The sequence below is a fragment of the Balaenoptera musculus genome, chromosome 12 (assembly GCF_009873245.2).
Source record: "Balaenoptera musculus isolate JJ_BM4_2016_0621 chromosome 12, mBalMus1.pri.v3, whole genome shotgun sequence".
NCBI classification, from domain to species: Eukaryota; Metazoa; Chordata; class Mammalia; order Artiodactyla; family Balaenopteridae; genus Balaenoptera; species Balaenoptera musculus.
Window position 1 is genome coordinate 73081489 of NC_045796.1, and position 21847 is coordinate 73103335.

The following is a 21847-nucleotide window of genomic DNA, read 5'->3' on the forward strand; positions in this document are numbered from 1 at the left end:
TGTAACACACAATCAAAAAATTGTAAGACACATTTTTCAAAATAATAAAACCCACTGTCAACAGAGAAAAACAGCAATACAACCAGACTTAGACTTAGGTGCATATACTGGAACTTATCGAACACAGACATTAAAATAACTGTAATTAATATATTAAAAGATCTAGTAGAAAATAAGGTTGACACTTAATAAATGGGAAATTTCAGCACAGAGATGAAAGCTATACAAAGGAGCCTAATGAAAACACTAAAAATGAAAAACATGATATCAGAATGAAGAATTCCTCTGATGAGTTAATCAGCAGACTAGACACAATAGAGGAAAAAATAAGTAAACTTGTAGAAAAGTCAACAAAAATGATCAAACTGAAACACAAAGAAAAAAATGAGTGAAAAAACAGAATGGTGCATCTAAGAGCTGTGGGACAATACAGGCTAACGTATATGGAACTGGAATCCCAATAGAAGAGAGGAAGGAGTAGAAGTATTTGAAGAGATAATGGCCCAAAACTTCCTAAAATTAATTTAGAGAACCCCAAGCAGAAAAAATAAAAGGAAAACCACATCATAGTCAAACTGCTGAAAAGCAAAGTAAAATTTTAAAGGCAGTCAGAGAAGAAAGAAGCCTTACATTCTACAGGAAAACAATTAAGAATGACAACAGAGTTCTCATCTATGCAAACTAGAAGATGGAGTGATATTTTTAAAGCGCTGAGGAAAATAAACTGTCAACCTAGAATTTTATACCCAATTATAATGTATCCTCAAAATGAAGGCAAAATAAAGATGTTTTCAGATGAACAAAAGCTGAGAATTCATTGCCAGCAAATCTGTAGTGCAAGAAATGTGAAAGTCAGTTCTTTAAGGGAAATCTGGATCAACACAAAGAAATACCAAGCACTGAAAATGGTAAAAATGTGGGTAATTTTTTTCATTTTCTTAATCTCTTTAAAAGATAAGTGACTGTCTAAAGCAAAAATAGTAACATGTCGCAGGATTTATAGCATATGCGGAATGGATAATGATAATAGCACAAGACACTGGAGAAGGAAATGGAAGTATATTCTTACACTGTATGTAAAATGGTATAATATTATTTGAAGGTAGACTGTGATAAATTAAAATTGTATATCATAAACCCTTACAGCAATGACTAAAACAAAGATGACAAAAGGTATAAAGAATAAGTTAATAGTGAAGATAAAATGGATTCATTAAAATAGAATGATGACTATGTCAACAATGGGTGAATCTAGCCACGTGAAGGGTTTCTAGAGTTCACTGCATCACTTTTGCAACTTTTCTTGAAAGTCTGAAGCTTTTTCAAAATAAAAGGTTTAATTGAAAATATTAATGGCAAAAAATGGCCCTGAAGAAATCTCCAATATTTACTTAACCCCTACAGTGTGCAAAGTCTGCAAAAGGAAATATGAAGCTGTACAAAGGAGAGAGAACATAGGATTCCCATCAGGCTGCAGCTCACATTCTATGAGCTCAAAAATGAATAACTGACCATGAGTATATATCAGAAATCTGTCCAGAAATAACAAAATTTTTTATTAAGGAATTGATATATTCCCTAACTCTAAGAGCCAATAACCTGGAAACAGCAAAAATGAAAGTCCCTCAACTGGTCACTATTTTGTGAAATCATTAAAATATCCCTACCATATATGGTTTAAAAGTCCTACATGTGATTCAAAGGATACTTACTGAACACTGCCGATGAGCCATGCCCTGTACTAGATGCTAGGGGTAGGGAGAGAAGCTGCATGTTAATACCCTGAAACTCAATTTAAATAAAAAGACAAAAATAGAAGAAATGGCCCAAAAACGTTATAGATGTTCTAACAGAGGACATACATCAAATACTGAGGAAGAAAGTCCAGGGGAAGAAGCAAAGTCCAAGACGACCAGAAAAAGATTAGGACACTGAAAGGAAGAAGCTGTCGGAAGAAAGAAAGGAAAGAACTGAGGGTGTTTCAACAATGTAGGATAAACAACTACCTGAGGTCACAGAAGAGGCTGGAGAGGACTGATAAGAGCACATAAAGGGTCAAGCCTTAGAAAAGAGTGTGCCTTAGAAAGAAGGATGTCTTTGACTTTCCAATACAAGAAATTGAGAAGAAAGAATACAGGTATCACTAACTTGAAGTTCCTCATATTCACAGTGAACACCTATGTGCTGCACTTGGGCTCTTTCTCTCACACAATCACACCATCCAGACTTCGCACGTGCTTTTTCCGGAACCTGTAATATTGTTCCCCTTCCTCTCTGCCTGGTTAATGCCCATTTACCTTTCATCTCTACTCAATCTCCTGGAATCTTCACTCTTAGCACAGCAGACCTCTCCTTCACAATACTCCTCAGACTTGAGTAACACTTTGTGTTCCCTGCCAGATTGTGAATTCCATAAGAGCAGGGGCCAGCTCTGTTTTAAATTTCCATGTCACTCCCCAGAACCTGGTATCATGCATGAAACATAGTAGACCGCAAGAAATACTGATTAAACGAGTGAACCAATATAGAGAAAGAGAAAGTTAAAACCTATAGTCTCTATTTTTTATGAATGACAACTACACACAAAGTCACACAGAAAGCAAAAGCTATATTTCATTAAATTACTAAAAATAAAAATTGTCTCGGAAGGCTATCCTGTATGACTGTTAATTAGCAATGCTATTTAGCACAAGGGAAGAGCTACAAGTAACAGGCACTCCATCATAATTTCAAAATAAATTAATTCATGAATGGCACTCAAAGTGAGTTACACATAAAGGCTAAGCCAGGATCCAATCTAGAGTTGAATATGATAAAACAGGAAGCAGTACAGTGTAGTTTAAGCATAACAGCTTAGAATCAGGTTGCCTAGGTTAAAATATTGGCTCTACTCTCATCAGCTATGGCTTTGGCAAGTTACTCTTTGCTCTGTAGTGGGCATTAATGTTTTCCCTTCCCAGCGTCCACTCCCGTTCCAGCAACAGCAGCACTTTTTCTTCAAGGAGTCACATCCTCCTCCCTGACTCTTCAGTGTGGCCCCTCTCTAGGGTAGAGGATGAACTCGTGACCTAGGTTTAAGTGATTAAGTACACTATTTCCCCCTAAATAGAACTACAATTCCAGCAACGAGAACATGATCAAAACTGTGCCAATCAGAGCCAATTCCAAGACTTTTCTTTTAGCTATTAGATAAAAGGAAGAGAACCTGAAAACAACTGGGGTTACAGTTGCTGTGGTCATCTTGCTGCTATGAAGAGTTAGTCCTAAAATGGAGCAAGCCCAGGAGGGAAACTGACAGACAGTGTGAAAGCAGATCCTGAGGACACCACCTGAGCCCCTGTGCCAATCCTCACCTCAAGTCAGCTCCACCTGTAACTTTTTAGCCCTCTGCTTAAACCAAGTTAGGCTGGAGTTTCTGCCACTTACACCCATGAGTCCCCACTAATATACTTTCTCAGCTGCAGTTTCATCATCTGGAAAATGAGGATTCGCTAAGCTTCCGTGCCCTCATCTGTGAAGCAGAGTACCTACTTCTTAGGTTTGTTGGGAAAAGTAAACACTTAGCACATAGCACAGATCTCACACATCATCAACTTGCTAAGATGTTTAAAAACAGAAAACACTTCTTATAAAGAATACTGAGCTATATATGTGATTTTAATTAAAAATCTGAGAATTATGTGACTGGATAATAAGTTTAAGTGAGCAAAAACCTCTGGTAAAAAGATAATGGCAACAGCTAAAATGTAAATCGGGATAAAAATCCCAACACTGAGTTTCCTGCTACCAGGTAATTCAGACATTAACTAAGACTATAACAAGAGTTATTGCAAGCAAATTATCACCACAGAAGTATAGATGCCAATGTTGAAGAAGAGAAATTAAAACAGTCACCTCCCCAGTAACAAGAGTAGAAATCAGTGAATAGAAAATGGACAAGGAACAGAGAAAATCAAAGCCAAAAGTTAAGACTGATAAACTTCTAGTAAGACTGATAAAGAAAAAAAACAAAAAAACTAAAGACTATCAATATTAGGAATGAAAGAGGGTCTATCACTATAGAACCTAAAGACATTAAAGAGATAATAAGAGAATGTTATAAACAACTTTATGCCAATATGGTAAATAACGGAGATGAAATTAACAAATATACTGAGAAACGTAACTTATAAAAACTGACACAAGAAAAAGAGAAAATTTGAATTGCCCTAAAAATTTCTTTAAAATTGAATTTGTAATCAAAAATTTTCTTACAAAGGAAATTTCTAAATGTTGGCTGAAGTCTGTAAACCACTGTGTCAATCAAGCAAAACACCTGAGGGTTAGATGAGGTTTCCCCCCCCCACCCCAGAACACCAGTTTTTTTCCCCTCTAGTGGATTTTTAGTGAATGGAAGGGTGGTACAGAGAGAGGAAGAGTCAAAAAAAGAAAGAAGAGATTGAATAACAATTAAGGAGATAAAGACAGAGTAAAAGTAAAAGAAATCGAATGGTCTCATATGTCAGTAGGACAGAATAAAATCAACAAAGACTAGATTACCTGCATTAATGGTGTATAATAGGCAACCTGAGAACCTACAGATTAGATTAGAAATGGATGAATAAAGGGAAATAGACCTGAAAAAATGTTGGTTTGTATTTCCTAAACAAGCAAGTGATAGCAGAAGGGAGTTGTTCGAGAATCTGCAAACTGTCAAGAAGCAAGTAAGGAGGCTGTTACACAAAGCAGACAAGGTACAGAATAGTTGAGCTAACTGGAATAACAATCAGTATTGTTTAGAGGCACTCTGTATTACTGTGATAATACCTTCTATTATATATTAAAGCATTAGTTCCAAACTTGAAAAACTGCTTCTAGAAGAAAATTTTCAGATAGAAAAAGTTTCTCAGCTAGAGACAGAAATACTACAGTTTCTCAAAACAGCATTGAAGCAGGGAACTAAGGAAACCTGGAGAAAAGAACTTGGTGTTAAAAAAAGTCAGCTCTCTTCTTGGTGGGTTTGAATCTAACCTAAAAAGTATAAAACTTATTTTACTTTATTATTACTGAAGTATAAATACAAGATAGCCTAAAGAACTACAGTCAATTCTCATTACTCTAGGCAGTTACGTTCTACAAACTCACTTCAAACACTGAATTAGCCAACACTGAACCACTGCTCCTAAGGGAAAATATTAATACAAGGTGAGGTTCCTGCAAGCCTCTGGTCACATTTTTGTCAACCAATCAGAACATAACCTCGTTTAATGTATGTTCTGCTTGACATCTTATTCAATACATACTGTAGATTCATGAACGCTGAATTCACAGCCAACAGCACCATGACTCATGGCTGAACAAGGCTCATCTAACAGATATTTTCTCCAGAAGGCACATGACCACATTCTTGGGTCAGCACTTCAGCACTCTCCTTGCGGGGCGGGGGGCATGTATACAGTGAAATCACCAACGAAAAGCACAGGATGTGAAAAATGTCGCACTAAAAAAATGGCGAAAAAGACACTTGTTACTGTAAGAGAGCTGGAACAAGAAGGCAGAACATTGCCTTGTCTGACCTCGGCTAGGAACGTGTGCTCGGGCAGCACCAATTTTTCACTGCACTGTGCATGTCTGCAAATTACTATGAAAGCACTATGAGTGCTGATTTGGGAGTTACAAATAAATTTTAGTGAGTAGGCAAATTTGAAACCCAGGAATAATGAGGATTGATGCACTCACAAAAATTTACACTACTGTCATACGAGTAAATTTTTTAAAAGTTTACTGTAAATGAACCTAGAAATCTAGGAAACGGTAATGGAAAAATACCATTTCTTGGAATCAATCTGCCAAGATTTTTTAGTTATTGAAACATGCAAACCCATTAAAAGTCACTTTTACAATGGTCTCAAGCAGGCCTCTTCAATTTACTAGCATATGACAATCAGCATTAGGAGAAATCAAAATCTGTTCATTTCTAAGTTATAAATGAAATCCATTAAATCCCACTTGGGGAACTGAATTCACTAAATTTTTAACAGCAGAATGGCCAACATATTTACTGTAATCAACTTTTTAGAAATATCATTTATTTCAACGGACTGTTATTGAGTATCAGGCCACACTTCCCCTCATCCTAAGATTAAAATGATGCCAAAAGATGATTTCATGACTTAATACATCATTACCCACACTGATTACATACGACAGTAAAATATACTACAGGAAAAACAAAGTCTGATCTAGGCTCTACAGAGCTCTCACAGATGAGTGATTTAGATTTTTATTCAAACACCTAAATGTTCATGTTCAAAGCTTCACATATTTGTAAATCACCTTTAGTTCTTGAGAGAGACAGAGAGAAATAGCAATAAAAGAGAAAACTACAATTGCATGAATTAATGAGAAATTCAACAAAATTTTTGAAAAAGCTATCTCCCATCCAGTCCCTCAATGTCCCAATTAACTCCTATTGCATTATAGGAATTACATAATTTACAGAGAAAGGTGAGAATTAAGTGAACAAATCAGGAACTCCATAAACCTGCCTTTGAGATCATTCCAGACCAATGCCCACATTTTACAGTCAGCTGCCAGCCAAGTGCTCTTTTTACACCATCATTTTTAGGAACGTGACTAGATTTAGCACACCTGAACATTAAGCAGAACAGCTATGTATTCAAAAAAAAAAAAAAGTCCCCCAAATATTAGCTATAAAAACCCATGCCAAAGTGTATATTTTCTAAAGAGACACTGTGTCTCCCTTGGTCTGATCAAGCTGAAATTCGAACTGATCTAAAAATGGGGCAATTGTTAGAAAATGAAGAATCCAATACTTTAAAAAAAGAAAAAAAGTTATACGTTGATACCATGCTTCCCTGTGGTAGAGCTTTGATTAAAACTTGGGTCCAAACATTAGCACTGACCTTCGAAGCTAAATTGGCATACATTCCCTTTAAGAAGGTATCATTAACATTTTAAATTAGAACAGCTAAGAAGAAATAGACAATTACATTCAGTCCTGTGCTTTCTTCTACTTTCATAGAGGATTGTGTTAGAAATTACCGGGAATTTGTCTGTCTCTCATTCATCCTACTTTGCTGCCTTTGTCAACATCCTGGTTCACCTATTACCACCTGAACTTCTGTAAGAGCTAAATGCTTTCCTAGTCTCATTTCAATTCACTATGCCCACCACCAGACTACCTTTTCCAAGGCCTTCCTTCTCTGTCCCCACATTCAAGCACCTCCAACAGTTCACACTGCCATCAAAATTAAGAATACATTTCTCAGCTTGGCTTTCAAGGTCCTCCATAATCTGCCCTAACATGCCTTCAGAGTTTTCTTTCTTATAATTCTCCAACAGGCAGCCTAAGCTCCAGAACATACCTCCAACTTTTCTGTGTCTAGACCCGTGGTTAGCATTTCCCTCCGCTTGGGTGTACTTCCCCCTCCCTTCCGGTTGAAGTCCTGTCCACCCTTTCAAGGCTTATCTCTATCACAAAAGCGTCTCTGATTTTCCTAACCCACATGTCTCCCTCCCTGCAATCTGACATCACTTTCTTTATAGCCCTCGTAGGGCACTTCACTCAGACTTGTCTAGCAGTTATTTATCTTCTCCTCCTAGGGCGGAGGGTCCCAGGGCAGAGCCTAAATCAAATGTTTCTTTATTAAAATTAAAAACCAAACTCTGTCAAAAGGGAAAAAAAAAAAAAAAAGACACATCTTACTTTGCAATCGGGGGTGGGGGGAAAGCCTAATTATTAGTAGGGTAGAATACATTCTCCAACAGAAACTTTAAAAGAATTTATCCTTAAATCAACAACCTTTGTATATGTATAACTGATTCACTTTGTTATAAAGCAGAAGCTAACACACCATTGTAAGGCAATTATACTTCAATAAAGATGTAAAAAAAGAAAATACATTGCTAAGGCCCTTGACAGAGTCTTGGAAGCTTTAGAGCCTCCCCCTTCCCACGTAGGTGGGAAGGGGGAGGCTCTAAAGCTTAAGTTTCATTAATGTCACAGTAAATCATCCTCTGCTGTACTCCTTACAAATGTATAATTATTTACAAACAATATATGTATATGTCATGTATTCCTCAAAAAATACATAAAAGCAGAAAATAAATGTTGGAGATGAAAAAAAAAAAAAAATCAACAACCTTACCAGAAGAGTGTCATCCATTCAAATCATTACGGGAGATATGTAACTGGGAGCAACATGTATTACTTTTCAAACATAGCAAACCTGTCCCTGATCTCCATCAATACATCAAATGAATAATAAAGTATGACTGTATTGTAACGATGCCTCATTTATCTAATAGCGCTAGGATGTGAAGGGTTCACATGAGAGAGTTTTCTGAAAAAGTGGCTTCCTACTGCAGAAACAGCTCAGACACGCCCGTAGACTGGATCAGCTGAGAAATCGTCGTGGGAAACTGACCTCCACTTCACCCAGGCCAGCAGAAGACACTTGGGCACAGTGGGGAGGTCATTTTGTGCCAGTCACCTGCACCTGGTAAACAGGTATGCAGCACGGAGAGAAGGCAAGGAGGGTATTAAAAACCCTATCAAATGGCAAAAGGAGCTTTTTGTGTCTGGCAGAATCCTCATTCCAAGTTACTGGTCTATCCACAGTGTATTAATCCTTGAGAAACTTTGAAAAGTTGACCATCTGTTCTTCTGTCTCAGAACAAGCTATGTCATCCCCTCCCGGAAGATTCCATACCCTCTGCCACTGAAAAACATTCCACGCTCTAATTATATCTGTTATGGATTGAATTGTGTACCCCCAAATTCATACATTGAAATCCTAACTTGCAATACTTCAGAACATGACCTTATGTGGATACAGGGTCAATGCAGATGTAATTAGATGAGGTCATATTAGAGTAGGGCAGGCCCCTCCTCCAATATGACCCATGTCCTTATAAAAACAGCAAATTTGGACCCAGACAATCACACAGGAAGAATGCCATATAAAGATGAAGTCAGAGATCACAGTGATGCTACCACAAGTCAAGCAACTCCAAAGATTGCCAGCAAACCACCAGAAGAGAGGCGAGAGGCATGGAACAGATTTTTCTTCAAGCCCAGAGAAGATATCCTGATCTTAAAGTTCAGCCTCCAGAACTGTGAGATAATAAATTTCTGTTGTTTACACCACCCAGTTTGTTGAATTCTGTTTGGGCATCCCTAGCAAACTAACAGTGCTACTGGTGTCTTTCCATTTACTATACCACTGATCTACTGTGACCACCACACACCTCTTCAAGTAACCAAATTTCTTAAGAATGATAAGTGTTGCACTAGTTCAACAAACACATACTGATGACCTCTATGTGCCAGGCACCGAGGACACAGCAGGGGACTGACATGGTCCCTGCCCTCATACAGGTGACAGTGTCATCAGGATAACTGACAACAAACCAAAATTATACAATGATAAAATTACAACTGCGATAACAGCAGTAAGTGACATACTTCCTTTCTTCTTTAAACTGAGGACAGTGGATACATGGAACCCCGTCTAGATGACTCCAGGACACTGCTATGGAGACCCAGTGCACAGCTGCAAGCCCTCTATTGTTTTTGCTTCCCTCCCAGATGCCAGGTTGTAGCACACCATGAGGTCTACTTCCATCAACTATCATTCTTTGCTCACGCTCTCCCAATCTATCCATTTCTAGCTTGGGGCTTCTAATTTGCTGTGGGCTAGAAAAATCAGGTAACTCATATTGCTAACAAGCGTGGATTAAGTAATAAAAAGTGCTGCAAGTGAGAACTAAGGATTTGGCTTTAATGTGGGTTTCCTGATTTACTTTAGATTCTCAGAGACATTTTTTCCTACAGAATTCTGTTACACGGCACAAAGGTGGAACATTATTCCATATAAACTAGGTGTTACTGAATAATTTTATTACTTTGGTATTAAATTGCCTGGTAAACACTTGTTTTCTTTCAAACGGAATACAGTACGGGGATGCTATGTGAACAGTGACTTAGGGAAGAAATACTGCCTAAATTCAGAATTAGACAATTTACTGCCCAGTGTAAGGCATATTTTTGTTATCTAATTGCAAATCATATCACCAAATAACAGGACCAAGGGGTTGTATAGCATTAAAACTGGAAACCCTAGCCAAAACGTTTTGCAGTACGTAATAAATACCACCTACCTCTTATGCATATCCAACAATCATCTTTTTTGTTGTGTTTTTTAAGTTCTTCTTCAGTTACTTCAATTAATCTTCCTTTTAATCCTGTTAGGTCCTTTCCACTTTTGGTCAGTCGAATCCAATCCATAAGACTTCTGCCCTGTTTCAGAGGGACCTCAAAAAGGAAAAGGGAAGAATTCAATGTGGCTTTTTCGAGTAAGCTGCTTTCCCTTCCCCTTAGGGCTGCTGGTCTTCAGGCCACTTCATTATTGATTCCCACTCCAAAAGATAAGAAAACTCAAATATAACAATTCTAAAAATCTTCTTCAGCTTTAGGAGGTGGTATTAGAATTATAAATGGAACCCTATATAAAGTACCTGGGCCATGAGGTGGGGCTTAGAAATTCTGGCACACAAATGTCCATCCAAATGGTATCATAGTACAAGGATAGTACTGAACCCAGAGTCAGAAAACAAGTTTTGGTCCTGGCTCTGTCGCTAATATGTTCTAGTCGCTTACCAATTTGGACCAAAATTTCTTTGCCTTAAAAATCAAGGGATTTGATAGAAGAAAATAGAAACAACTGGCTAAAGTTGATTTTCCGGATTTTCAACATACACAGAATATTAGAAATCACATGAGATGGTAATATGTTTTCTAAGAATCCACTGAGAAACAAAGGTTATCAAATAATGGAAATTAATAAAACTGTGGCTCCCCATATTCCTTATAGTAATGTCTCTAAACTGTCACACTCCAGGGAAGGGGTTGGCAAACTGGCCTATGCCCGTTTCTGTATAGCCCTTGAGCTACAAGTAATTTCCACCCATGGTGGTGGTGGTGGAGGTGAAGAGACTGAATCCTTATGACGCCCTCAAAGCCTAAATTATTTATTACCTGCACTTTGCACAAAACTTTGCTTTCTCCTGCCTAGAGGGTTTAATAACAGGATGTTTGGGATTTTGTGGGTTTTTTGTTTTTTTTTTTTTACAAAACACATTTTCAAAGCTTTTAGATAAGAGGTACAATTAGTGTTTTAACCAGTTAAGACACCCTAGTGGAAATTTTTCAAGACATCTAACCTGTATAACTAGTTTGTAACATAGTACCAGATACCTGTTTAACATAAAAACAGTCATATTCAAGGAAGTTTATTGCTATTGTGTCCCCCCAAAATAGACTGAAATCCTAATCCTCAGTGTGATGGTATTAGGAAATAGGGCCTCTGGTAGGTGATGAAGTTGTTGGGATTAGTGCCCTTACAAAACAGGCATTAGAGAGTTCCCTCACCCCTTCCACCAAGTAAGGACACAAAAAGATGGCTACAAACCAGGAATCGGGGTCACACCACACACAGAATTGGCCAGGGCATTGATCTTGGACTTCCCAGTCGCCAGAAGTGTGAGAAATAAGTTTCTGTTGTTTATAAGCCACCTATGATATTCGGTGAGAGCAGCCCGAAAGCACTAAAACACACATCTCACGTTCCTGAATCATATCTATTTTAGACATGCAATTGCCCCCAAAATAACCAAGTTAATAGGTCTGTGGTGCCTTTCCAACTTCACATTTCTTCTTACCAATCCACATCATCCCATTCTTACCATCGCTAAAACTCTCTAGGTCTCTTGGTCTTCATAAATGAAGTAAAGTGTGAGAATACATATGATCTTTCCCATCCCAAACCACTTCTTTCACCACTCCATCACCTGCAGGGTAGTTAAAAGTAATCTTTTGGAAGTGCAAATCTAATCTAGGACCCTCCCTCCTTCAGTGGCTCCCCATATTCCGTATAATAATGTCTCTAAATGCCCTTGAGTGGTTTACTAGGCCCTTCATAATCTGGTCATAGTTTACCTCACTAGCTCCACGTTTTAACTTTTGCCCCTTCCCATTCTATACTTTTAGGTAAATGGAAACTGATTCCGCTCTCTCCCCTGCAGACATGACTTCCTCCAGAAGCCTTTTCTGACCCCGACTCCTTCAAGGTCATAACAGACTGTTATAGTCCCTATGGTATTTATAACTGCCTCTTTACTAGTCTGTGAAGCCTACTGGACTAAACTCTTTGACAACAGAGATGTTGGGGCCCAGGGAAGGCCATGCAAGAGGAACACTTTGACTGTCCTCTTTGTCTCCCTGAAAGCAGGAAATAAATCTCCCATGTGAAAGGTGCCTTCCCTGTACTGGGAGGCAGAAAGACATCCTTCTCACCAGAGATAGGAAATTCAGGGCCAAGAAGCCTGTAAACAAATCTTGTTATTTGTTTACTAATTTACCACCCAAGCCCAAACTTTGCTCAAATTCCTTACCATTTCAGTATCCAGACCTAAGTTTCTTTGTCCCATCAATTCCTCTCAAATGTATTGTCTGTCTAAAAAGTATAAAAGCTGCCTGCTTTGGCCACTTCTTAGTGTAATAGGGAAGAATCTATTACAAGTTAATCACTAAAGGGATGTCGCCTATAAGTTTAAATTATACGTAATGGCCCATCTCTGGGAACCCGGCTATCTGGGCAATGAGCATTAAGCTAAAATACCTTTGTTTAGTTCACAGGAAACATCCTGACCAGGCCCACCTGTGAATGACTGCAGAGAGGAAGAAATTAACACATCCTCTCTGGAGGCTGATGGGAAACAGGGAATGTTTGACTTTACTCCCTCCCCTTCTAGTATAAAAGAAGCCTGAATTCTAACTCAGGCAAGATGGTTCTTTGGGGGATGACCCCACCAGCTTCTCCGTTTGCTGGCTTTTCAAATAATGTCATTATTCCTTCCCCCAGCAATTCGTCTCCCCCTTATTGGCCTGTCATGCTGCGAGCAGTATGAGCTTAGACTCATAACATTAGACCCCATTTCTACAAGACTTCTGTGCATGCCAATTAAGTTTGTTTCTTTTTCTCTTGCTAATCTGTCTTGTGTCAATTTTGTAGAAATTTCCCCCTCCCCAACAGAGATCACATCTCCAGCATATGGTAGGGTCTCAATAAATATGGTATTGAGACCCAAATATGGTTGGGTCTCCATGTCTCTGCTTCTTATTTGTAGAAAAAGCTTCAGTCTCCTAGGCCTTTCCAGAGTTCCAAAGAGCAGAATCAAACAGCTAATGACTACAGAAGTGAGAAAATGCAGAAACCAAGGAAAAGTAGTCAAGCAAGAAAACTACTAAGAGCTTGAACAATAGTCACAGGACTCCTAGTCCCTCCTGAAGACATACAGATAACAACATGATGCATATCCTTGAGTTCTTTTACGGCAACCAGGACCCCAAGGGATAGAAACTGCTGACCACAAACACGAAGGCCCCAGCCTGGTTGGAACAAGAAGGTTGCGGATTGAGATTTCTAAAATATCACCATGTTACCTCACCACCAACCAAACAGAAGAATGTCCGCAAGCTAATCATGCTCCCTGGACCCTCACCCCAAATGTTGCCTTTGAAAACCCTTGCCTGAAAGCCATCGGGGAGTCTGGGTGTTCTGAGCACTAGCTGCCCGTTCTCCTTGCTTGGCGCCCTGCAAATAAACGCTGCACTTTCCTCCACCACAACCCAGTATCAGGAGATGGCCTTTGCTGCGCATCAGGAAAGCGAACTCAAGTTCGGTTCAGCAACAATTTCACAAAGGGGGAAAAATCGTCTGAGTTTTCTCTTGAATTGCACAATAATCATATTTTATTCTCTTTCTGGACCCAAAGACTCACCTTTGCCATCACCACCTGGGGAAAAGTTTGTCTTTGCCTCTAAGTTTTCTCCTTTAAATGATACTGAGAACATGGCTGGTAGTTTTAATGGAGAAGGGCAGCAACTCTCATATTCTAATCCAGAGATGCTTTCTTTGAAAAGGCTCTACTATTCAGCCAAGCATTTAGCTTAAGGAGAGAAGCAGGTCAAACACCAAGGAGACGAGGACACACGACTGGATGGCTGCATAATATATGCAGCAATAAGTGAAAAGTCACAGTCAGAGTCACATCACATCAAGCCTACTGGGTCCAAGGCAGCATTTCTTAACCAGTTTTCTTTTCTGTGAAATGAAGATAACGAAAGCACCCACTTCATAGGATCATTAGAAAGATTAAACAAGTTAATACATGTAAAGCACTGAGGTCTTCAGTAAGCACTAAATAAATCTCAGCTTCATTATTATTACAGTTGGGGTTATAGACTTCTGAAAAGCTAATGAAAGCTACAGATCCCTGAACCCATAATTCTAATCTAGAGTCAAACTCCAGGTCCATGTGGAGAACATAGAGAAAGTTGGTGAAGTTCCCAAATGATGTCAATGCTAAGGCTCAAGAGTTCAGAAATGAAAAAGGAGTGGCCCGAGTAGGTGGAAGTCTTGAAAACAAAACATGAAGATGTGGTTATTGAATGAGGAACTAACAATCAACAGGAGCAAGCAGCATTCATGTTGCAATGAACACAGGAGACAATTCTATTAAATTCTGCAAATATAAAACACATTTGTGTTCCACCTGTTGGTAACAGAAGCTACGTGCAACAAAAAGTTAAAGAGTATTATATAAGCTTCAGAGTCAGCAAATGACATCAGTAAAAAAGGCAGTGATAAAACAATCAGGTACCAGAGGAAGAGAGAAAGGCAGTGTGACTTGGAGAAGTGTCCGTAAACCTAACTGGAGGTTTGTAGACACTTGTTCTCGCTTCTCCAATCTTCCCTAGCTCCCGGAGTCCCCACCCTTGGCGGGATGATCACTGGTCACTGTCGCTAGTGCTCAGCCTTTCCTCTCTTCTAGGGAACTCACATCGCTCACAACCCCTTCGGAAAGTGAACAAAAGAACGGAGAGGAGGTTATGTTGAAGGAAGGAAGCTAATATTGAGTCCCTACAATATGGGACGCACAGAGCCTGGCCCTATCATACATCTGAATTTAATTAATGGGAAAAGAGTTGGAAGAAGGGAACTGACAGAACGGGATAAAGGGATGGGAAAGAAAAGGGGCCAGTACGTAAGAGGGAGGGAGGTCAGGAGAGCTCGAGGACTGGAAACGGCATGGGATCTGAAAGAGATCGCCAGCAAGGGCGGGAGGGAACGAAAGCTAGAGGTGGGGACAGGAGGTGGGAGAGGGGACGGAAGGAGAGAACGGACTGTGCCGGAGCATGAAACGCTGGCGGGAAGGGAGGGCTGCGACACGAGACCGCCGGAGTCACCCGCTTACCTTGCTACGCCCCCCGGAGGAGACGCGCTGCTGCGAGCTGGAGCCCGGGAAAGACTGGGAAGGGACGTTCAGCATCCTGGACCCTTGGCCCGGGCCCTGCCCGGGATACGCCGCCCAACGGGATAGCTCGGCGCGACCCCTGTGGAGTAACACCTCCGGCTCCGGCTCTGAGGCCGGGCAGAGGCCAAGCCCCCAACCCACTTCCGGGGTCGCCCGGGGTGAGGCGCGCCATGACGCAGCACGTCGAGGACGCGAGGGGCGGAGCCAACGAGACCAACGGAGAGCCGGCGGGGTGGAACCAGGGCAAAGTACGCATGCTCCGTTCGTCCCGCACCCTGAATTTCAGCACCGCAAAGAGGTGACAGCTATTCCATGGAAAGATTGAAGGGTGAAGCTGTTCCTAAACCTTGGTGCTGACTGAATCTGAGAATAAATTCTTGGAGACGCCTGTTAACCCAGAACACAAGTGTCTGCCCATTGTTGAAGCACTACCATCACACTGCTTGAAATATGGAATAAAATAATACAATTAAGGCATTTTGATTTCTCAGAAATTCTCTCTTCTGAGGCACCACGCTGTGCAGGAAAGAGAACCTTTAAGAGTTAAGATGTCAAATGCAAACAGCCACTCCTGCTAGGTGAAGAGAACACTTCACCTTTAAGAACTCTCGCTAATGATTAACGAATGAGTCGCAGAGGTTAATAAAGTCTCTTTCTGCTCCATTCACCCACTCACAAGTTCTTCGTCCTCATCTAACTTCCTCTCTTCCCTGAAAGATAAAGGGGACTGAGGACTGACGCAGCCCACGTCCAGATGTAGCGCTGAACAGCTAGCCACGTTTAAGAGTCAGATAGGTTTAGTTTGGATGCCACCCCTGCAGTTAATAAATGAGCATCCTTCTGCAGGTTACTTTAGTATCTCAATGCCTCATTTCCCATCTGCATAATGGATTTAGGTTTTAGTAAGAATTAAGTGAGACGTCAAGTGCAAATTACCTAGCACAGTGCCTGGCTAATAGTAGGCACTCAATAAATGTGGCTGTGGCTTTTCATACTATTCCACCATATTAATGACAGCAGCACAAATACTGTGCAGGTAAACACCAGTCCCTAATACTCAAGGTCCAGATTGGTGACCTGGTGGTTTTTTTGCATATCTCTTGGGGAACACACATATCCTGAGAGCAGAACCCAGTGAAAGAAGAAGTTTTCAGGAAAAGAAACATAGTTCTAAGTAACTCTCCATCCTCCTGCCATTACTAACTTTTCCTGACTCTGAAACATGGTTTGAACTTGCTCTATTTCAATTGCTTTGTCCTTAAAGTGCCTGGAAGTCAATGCTTATATTTCAATTGCTTGCCACTGCAAAGATTGTATTTGAGCTAAAAGAACTTCATGATCATAGTTTACTATGTTACCTCTCCCATGCAAAGTGCTCCTGTTTTCTCTTTCATTAAAAGATGATGTATTCTTCTATAAGTCTATGTTTAAAAAAAAAAAAGCTAGTCTCTAAGAATTTCTTATTTCACTTCCTATGTGAACATTTTCACATGAGACTCTCAGGAGCAGGGAACCACAGCAGCGATGGAAGGTGATGCTGTTGGAGAATGTTTCCTATCTGCCAAATTTCTTAGCTCCCTCGTGGACAGAAATGGAAAAACAATACTATCAAATTCTGGCCTTTTGTCTCCCCTTTCTTAGACTCCATGTAAGTCACGTCCATTTAAATGTTTTGTTTTAATTCTGGGGATCCCTCAGTGTAGTGCCATAAGTACTAAACACCCATGCTATTTGACTACTGGATTTGAGGACAGCAGAAGGGTATTAAAGTAAGAATTACTTGACTCATCATTCATTAAAATCCCTACAATTTAATAGCCCTAACATTGATTCCCAATCTCAATTATAGACAATGATTTACACCATTTTTCACCATCTGCTAGCTAATACATAATAATATTGTGTGATTGGAAACATAAGGGGATTGTCCTCATTATCTAGTAAGATAATATTCATCTGTAACTACAACATCCAATGGGGATCGGTAGGAAATACCAGATGTTACAAGATTCAGTCTTGAAAATTAAATATTGTCTTTCTTTGAAAAGTTTTATTTTCAAAATTATAGCTGAAGATAAATTTGTAATTTGATGAAGATATCCAAATTATCTTTTATAAGCCCCAAATGTTTATAATACAATCAAGGTTCCATTATAAATATAAAACCTATTTTTAAATTCCAACATTGAATTATAGTGTAGGGAAAAAAAAGGCCAAACTACCATAGTAATTACTAAATAGTTCATTTTATTAATAATTTATATACAAATAAGTTAATTTAAAAGGATTATGATACATTTGTACACTAATCTAATTTGTACCTACAAGCTTTGAATGTCATCAAAAGTAATCAGATTAATTTTCACAGATCAGCTCCTCAATTTCTTCTTCGCTATCAGAATCTTCATAAAATGAAATTGTGGCTTGAATTGGAAATTTTTTCAGAAGAGCTTCTGCTTCTTGATATAAGTAATCGTAACACTTTGATTTTGGCCAAAATAGTCTGAAAGAAGCAGACAACATAATATGCTTTATTTTTTTCACATTCAGAATCCTTCTACTCATGAAACGTTCAAATTTCAAAATCTCCATATATTTAACAACTGATTTATGCATTTAGATAGTTTAAAATGCTACTATCACAGCTTTCACGGAGTCTACTTGACAAAGTATCAGTAACTGGTTAATTACTTTAAATCTTTATCCAAGCTATAAATTGGACCAAACAAATTCACACTAAACCCTTCATGAGCATAAGATCAATATTTAACTTACTTCAGGCATTATGGATATACTTATTCTTACAAAATACAGAAGAAGGTTTGTCTTCCAATTTCCAAATTCCTTTGGGAAAAAAAATGAATCCTACCATGACATTAAAAATTGTGATGATAGCCAACTTTATAAAGATGTCAAAATATTATGCATCTTACACATAGGCAGAAATTACCTAGTATTTTGCTTGAAACTCAAACTTAGCTCTTAGTTACAGATGGAACCAAAGCAAGTTTAGAAAAGTACAAAAAGCAACCTTTTCAAAAGGCTACCTCTGACCCCAGCCTCGAGCCCATCTCTCTCCCCTTTCCCCACCCAACTAAATTTTGGAACACCATATTAAGATGTTGAGAATTAGACTGGTTTTATACAAATAATTTGTATGTAAACGTGATTACCTCAAAACTTCAAATTTCCAACAAATATTAATCTTGCCATCTGATCTTCTATTATTTTTCATCCAAGTAAAATAAAAGGACAAGGCTGAATCACCAGCTACAGTACACAGTATTTTAGTATACAATAAATAGCCCCACATACCCATATAATAGACTGATTCTAACAAAGAGAAAGTTACATATGTTCACTATACTCTATTTTAAAAGGCAAAAAAGTAGGCTGTGTAGTTTATAAACGTTTCTAGCCAAATAGTCTCTTTTTAAGCTTATAAACTGGGTGCCTAAATAAACAACCATCAGTAATTCAGTCATTCAATAAATATTTTAGTGATCTCTTGCGCCAAACATAATTCATAATTCAAAGATGAATAAATCATGGTCCCTACCTTCAGGAAGTTGACAACTGAGTAAAAAGAATCAGAAATACACATTACTACTCAAGATAGAACTTAATAAAAATACAGTAAACTTAAGAGAAATACAAAGAAACTGCTACAGTAGTTCAAAAACCGAAGTGCGTATATAGGAAGCAATTGATTTTCTAATGTGTAAAACTGCCAAACCCAAAGAGCATTGTTTAATTGTTATCACATTCTCTCTCGCCCGGAATCTCTCACTGGCCATTTTTCTTCCAGGGACTTCATACTTTACTGAATTCTCCCCTGTTCTGAGTGATTCTTCCCAGTCACCTTTGTGGACGTCTCTTTCTCTGTAGACAGGTTAGATGCTGGCCTTCCCCCACCATTTCATCAAGAGTGATCATCTCTCCTCTCTCACTCCTCCAGATGACCTGACCCACTGCCATGATTTCCACAATTGTTCATTTACCAAAGGCTCCCAAGTCTGTCTGTATTTCCACTTAAGAACTTGACTTTGGACCACAGACCTGTACACATGCTGCTCTCTACTGGAATATCTATTTGGAGGCACCATAGGCACATTAAATATGACAAATGGAAAATTCGACTCAGTATCTTGCTCCCCAGATCTACAGTTCCACCAACTTGGGCATCGTTCTGTCTTTTTACTTCTACTTTACCTCCCATATCCAATACATCATAAGCCTAATCTACTGTGTCACCTAAGTATTCCCCGGATTCACCCAGTCCCATCCCCGCTTCCAATGCCTGAACTGCAATAACTTCCAATTTCACTTTTGGTGTTCTAACTAAACCTATATACCATTTCCTTAGTGATTTTTCTGAAACCTAAATCTGATCACATTACTCTTTTGGTTAAAATCCTTTGAGTAATTCCCAATACCATCTACAGAATAAAGTCCATGAGTTCCTAATGCCACATACAGGATCAGGACAAAACTCTTGTACCAAGGTGAACAAGATCTGGCCTCTGGCTTCCCTGGTGAAATGACCACAGCTTCACACACCCAAATGCTAGTTCCTTGATGCTCCCAGAAGGAACCATGCTGTTCTCTTTTTCTATGCTATTTCTTCTGCTCCCACGTTCCCCACCTACCATCCATCTGGTTAACTTCAAGACTCAGCCAGGTAATCACACCTATGATACACACTTCCCTGACCCTTCTCCACCCACTCTGACAGTTAGGCATAAAATTGACCAAACTAAACTATTAAACCACTTCCAAAGGGCTGTGATTATTTTTTTCTCTGTCCTTCACAAGGTCTAGCAAAGGGTAGGAAATTAATCAACATGGATCAACTTCTATGTGCTATTATAAACATATACACATTCTACAAACATTATATAGCTCTTCATCTAACAGCTCTCTAAGGCAGGCAGACTGCAGAATTAACTTTCCACCTGATTAAAAGCTACAAAGAATCTTGCAGGAAGGCTGACTTCCCAGTAGCTAGGAACAGTAAACTAGCTCCTAATTGTTAGGTCAAGTAACTTTTGGTCCCTTTTGTGATCCTTAGTAGTCTTTAGGATTTTCATCATATTTCCTTTTTGTCTTAACACGTCAAGCTCGATTTGTTCAGTTTGCTGTAAACCATGATTGTGAATACCATTCTTCCTTCTGGTTTGCAAGAGAATAAGAATATACACACTCTGCCTGGTGTGAAGTCAATTTCACTTGAACCCTTTGGCATTAAAAAGAAATTGTTTTGCAGGCACAAGATGTCACCGTTCTACTTTTACTAATACCGCCCACTCTCCCTCTTCGTAATATATTTTTTAAGCGTTTACTAAGTGTGCACTGATTAACAGTTCTTTTAGGGGAGAGCGTGAGCGCCTACATTTTCCAGTTCGATGAGTAAAGGACCTCTGGGACGAGGAAGATAAAGAAACGTTAAAGATAGATTTTCCAAAAGAGAAAAACTTCAGGACCAGCTGCTGAGCAGGGCTGGACGAGGCCCCCGGCTCTTCCCTGTGGCTGCAGGAGCAGGAGACCTTCGATGAGGCCTGTCACTCACCTGACTGGGTGTCTGTATCGGGAAAGCTTTCCTGAGGCGTCCGTTATTCCGGGGCCATCTGGCATCTGGAGGTGTAAGGAAATGGATCGAAGTTAGCACTCACCTTCTAAAAAAACTGCAAACCCTGGCGACCAAGCTTTCCTCTCGTCTGCAGGGAATGTGACCGCGGGGCTCTCAGTAGCCTCGCTCCCGGCCCGATCTGTGCGTGCCAGTAGCTGTGGAGGACGCACTCGTCGCTTCAGCACCGACAGGGCCACCGGTATGGCCACCAGCAGGCGCGATCTTAAGCGAGGGGAAGGCCAGGCGCGTGTCTCCCTGGGGCCCGGCGTACCCGGCGTTGATCGATCCACAGCGCCCCTGGGAGGCGCGGCTCACTCACCGCCTCCGCGGCGTGGTGCGGCGCCTCCTCCTCCTTCTCGCCACGGTCTTCCACCCACGGTCTCCAGAAGCCTGCGGATCTGCGAGGTGGGCAGCACAAGGCGCGCAGAGGAGACGTGAGCCCAGACCCGGGAGAACCGACCGCATCTGAGCGAGGGCCTGGAGGGTGCGGGGGTGAGAGAGCGGAGGGGAGGAGCTGGGGAGGCGCAGGCGGGAGGGATGGAGCGGGGGAGGCGCAGGGCGGGGCCGAGACGCGGTACCCGGAGTCCGCACCCCCGCGCCGCGTCTGGCGTTCGGTAGCGGCGGGCGGCTGGAGGCGGCAGCGCGCGCGCTGGCCGCCTGGGGTCTCCGTGGTCTCCGCGATCTCCATGGGCAGGCTGGCCCCTGGCACCCACCTGGCCCGAGCCCGAAGCCTTATATAGCCCCCGCGGCCCGCTACATCTTTACACGTCCTCTCCCTCCCCTCTCTCCCCTGCCGGCCGCGTAAACAAAAAGGCTGCGCGTGAAGGCGCAGCGGCC

General features: G+C 40.4%; 2 protein-coding genes across 6 annotated transcripts in view; both read right to left on the bottom strand.

Moving 5' to 3' along the window:
• Positions 1 to 17786, bottom strand: part of LOC118905259 (cytochrome b5 reductase 4) — an 86795-nt gene extending 69009 nt beyond the window's left edge. For 2 of the 4 annotated variants that reach the window (XR_005022188.1, XM_036871840.1), the window contains exons 1-2: positions 15322 to 15522; positions 10165 to 10318 (exon numbers count right to left, since the gene is read on the bottom strand). Coding sequence is in view for 3 of the 4 variants with exons in the window: in XM_036871840.1 (XP_036727735.1) it covers positions 10165 to 10318; positions 15322 to 15396 (229 nt within the window). In the remaining variant the exon portion in view is untranslated. Of the gene's footprint in view, positions 1 to 10164; positions 10319 to 15321; positions 15543 to 17706 lie in introns of those variants that run through there. The other 2 variants (XM_036871841.1, XM_036871838.1) reach the window with 2 other exon arrangements.
• Positions 17633 to 21847, bottom strand: part of RIPPLY2 (ripply transcriptional repressor 2) — an 82306-nt gene continuing 78091 nt past the window's right edge. For both annotated transcript variants that reach the window (XM_036871843.1, XM_036871842.1), the window contains exons 3-5: positions 21330 to 21487; positions 20951 to 21015; positions 17633 to 17884 (exon numbers count right to left, since the gene is read on the bottom strand). In XM_036871843.1, coding sequence (XP_036727738.1) covers positions 17737 to 17884; positions 20951 to 21015; positions 21330 to 21487 — 371 coding nt within the window. In that variant the 3' untranslated portion in view covers positions 17633 to 17736. The remainder of the gene's footprint in view (positions 17885 to 20950; positions 21016 to 21329; positions 21488 to 21847) is intronic.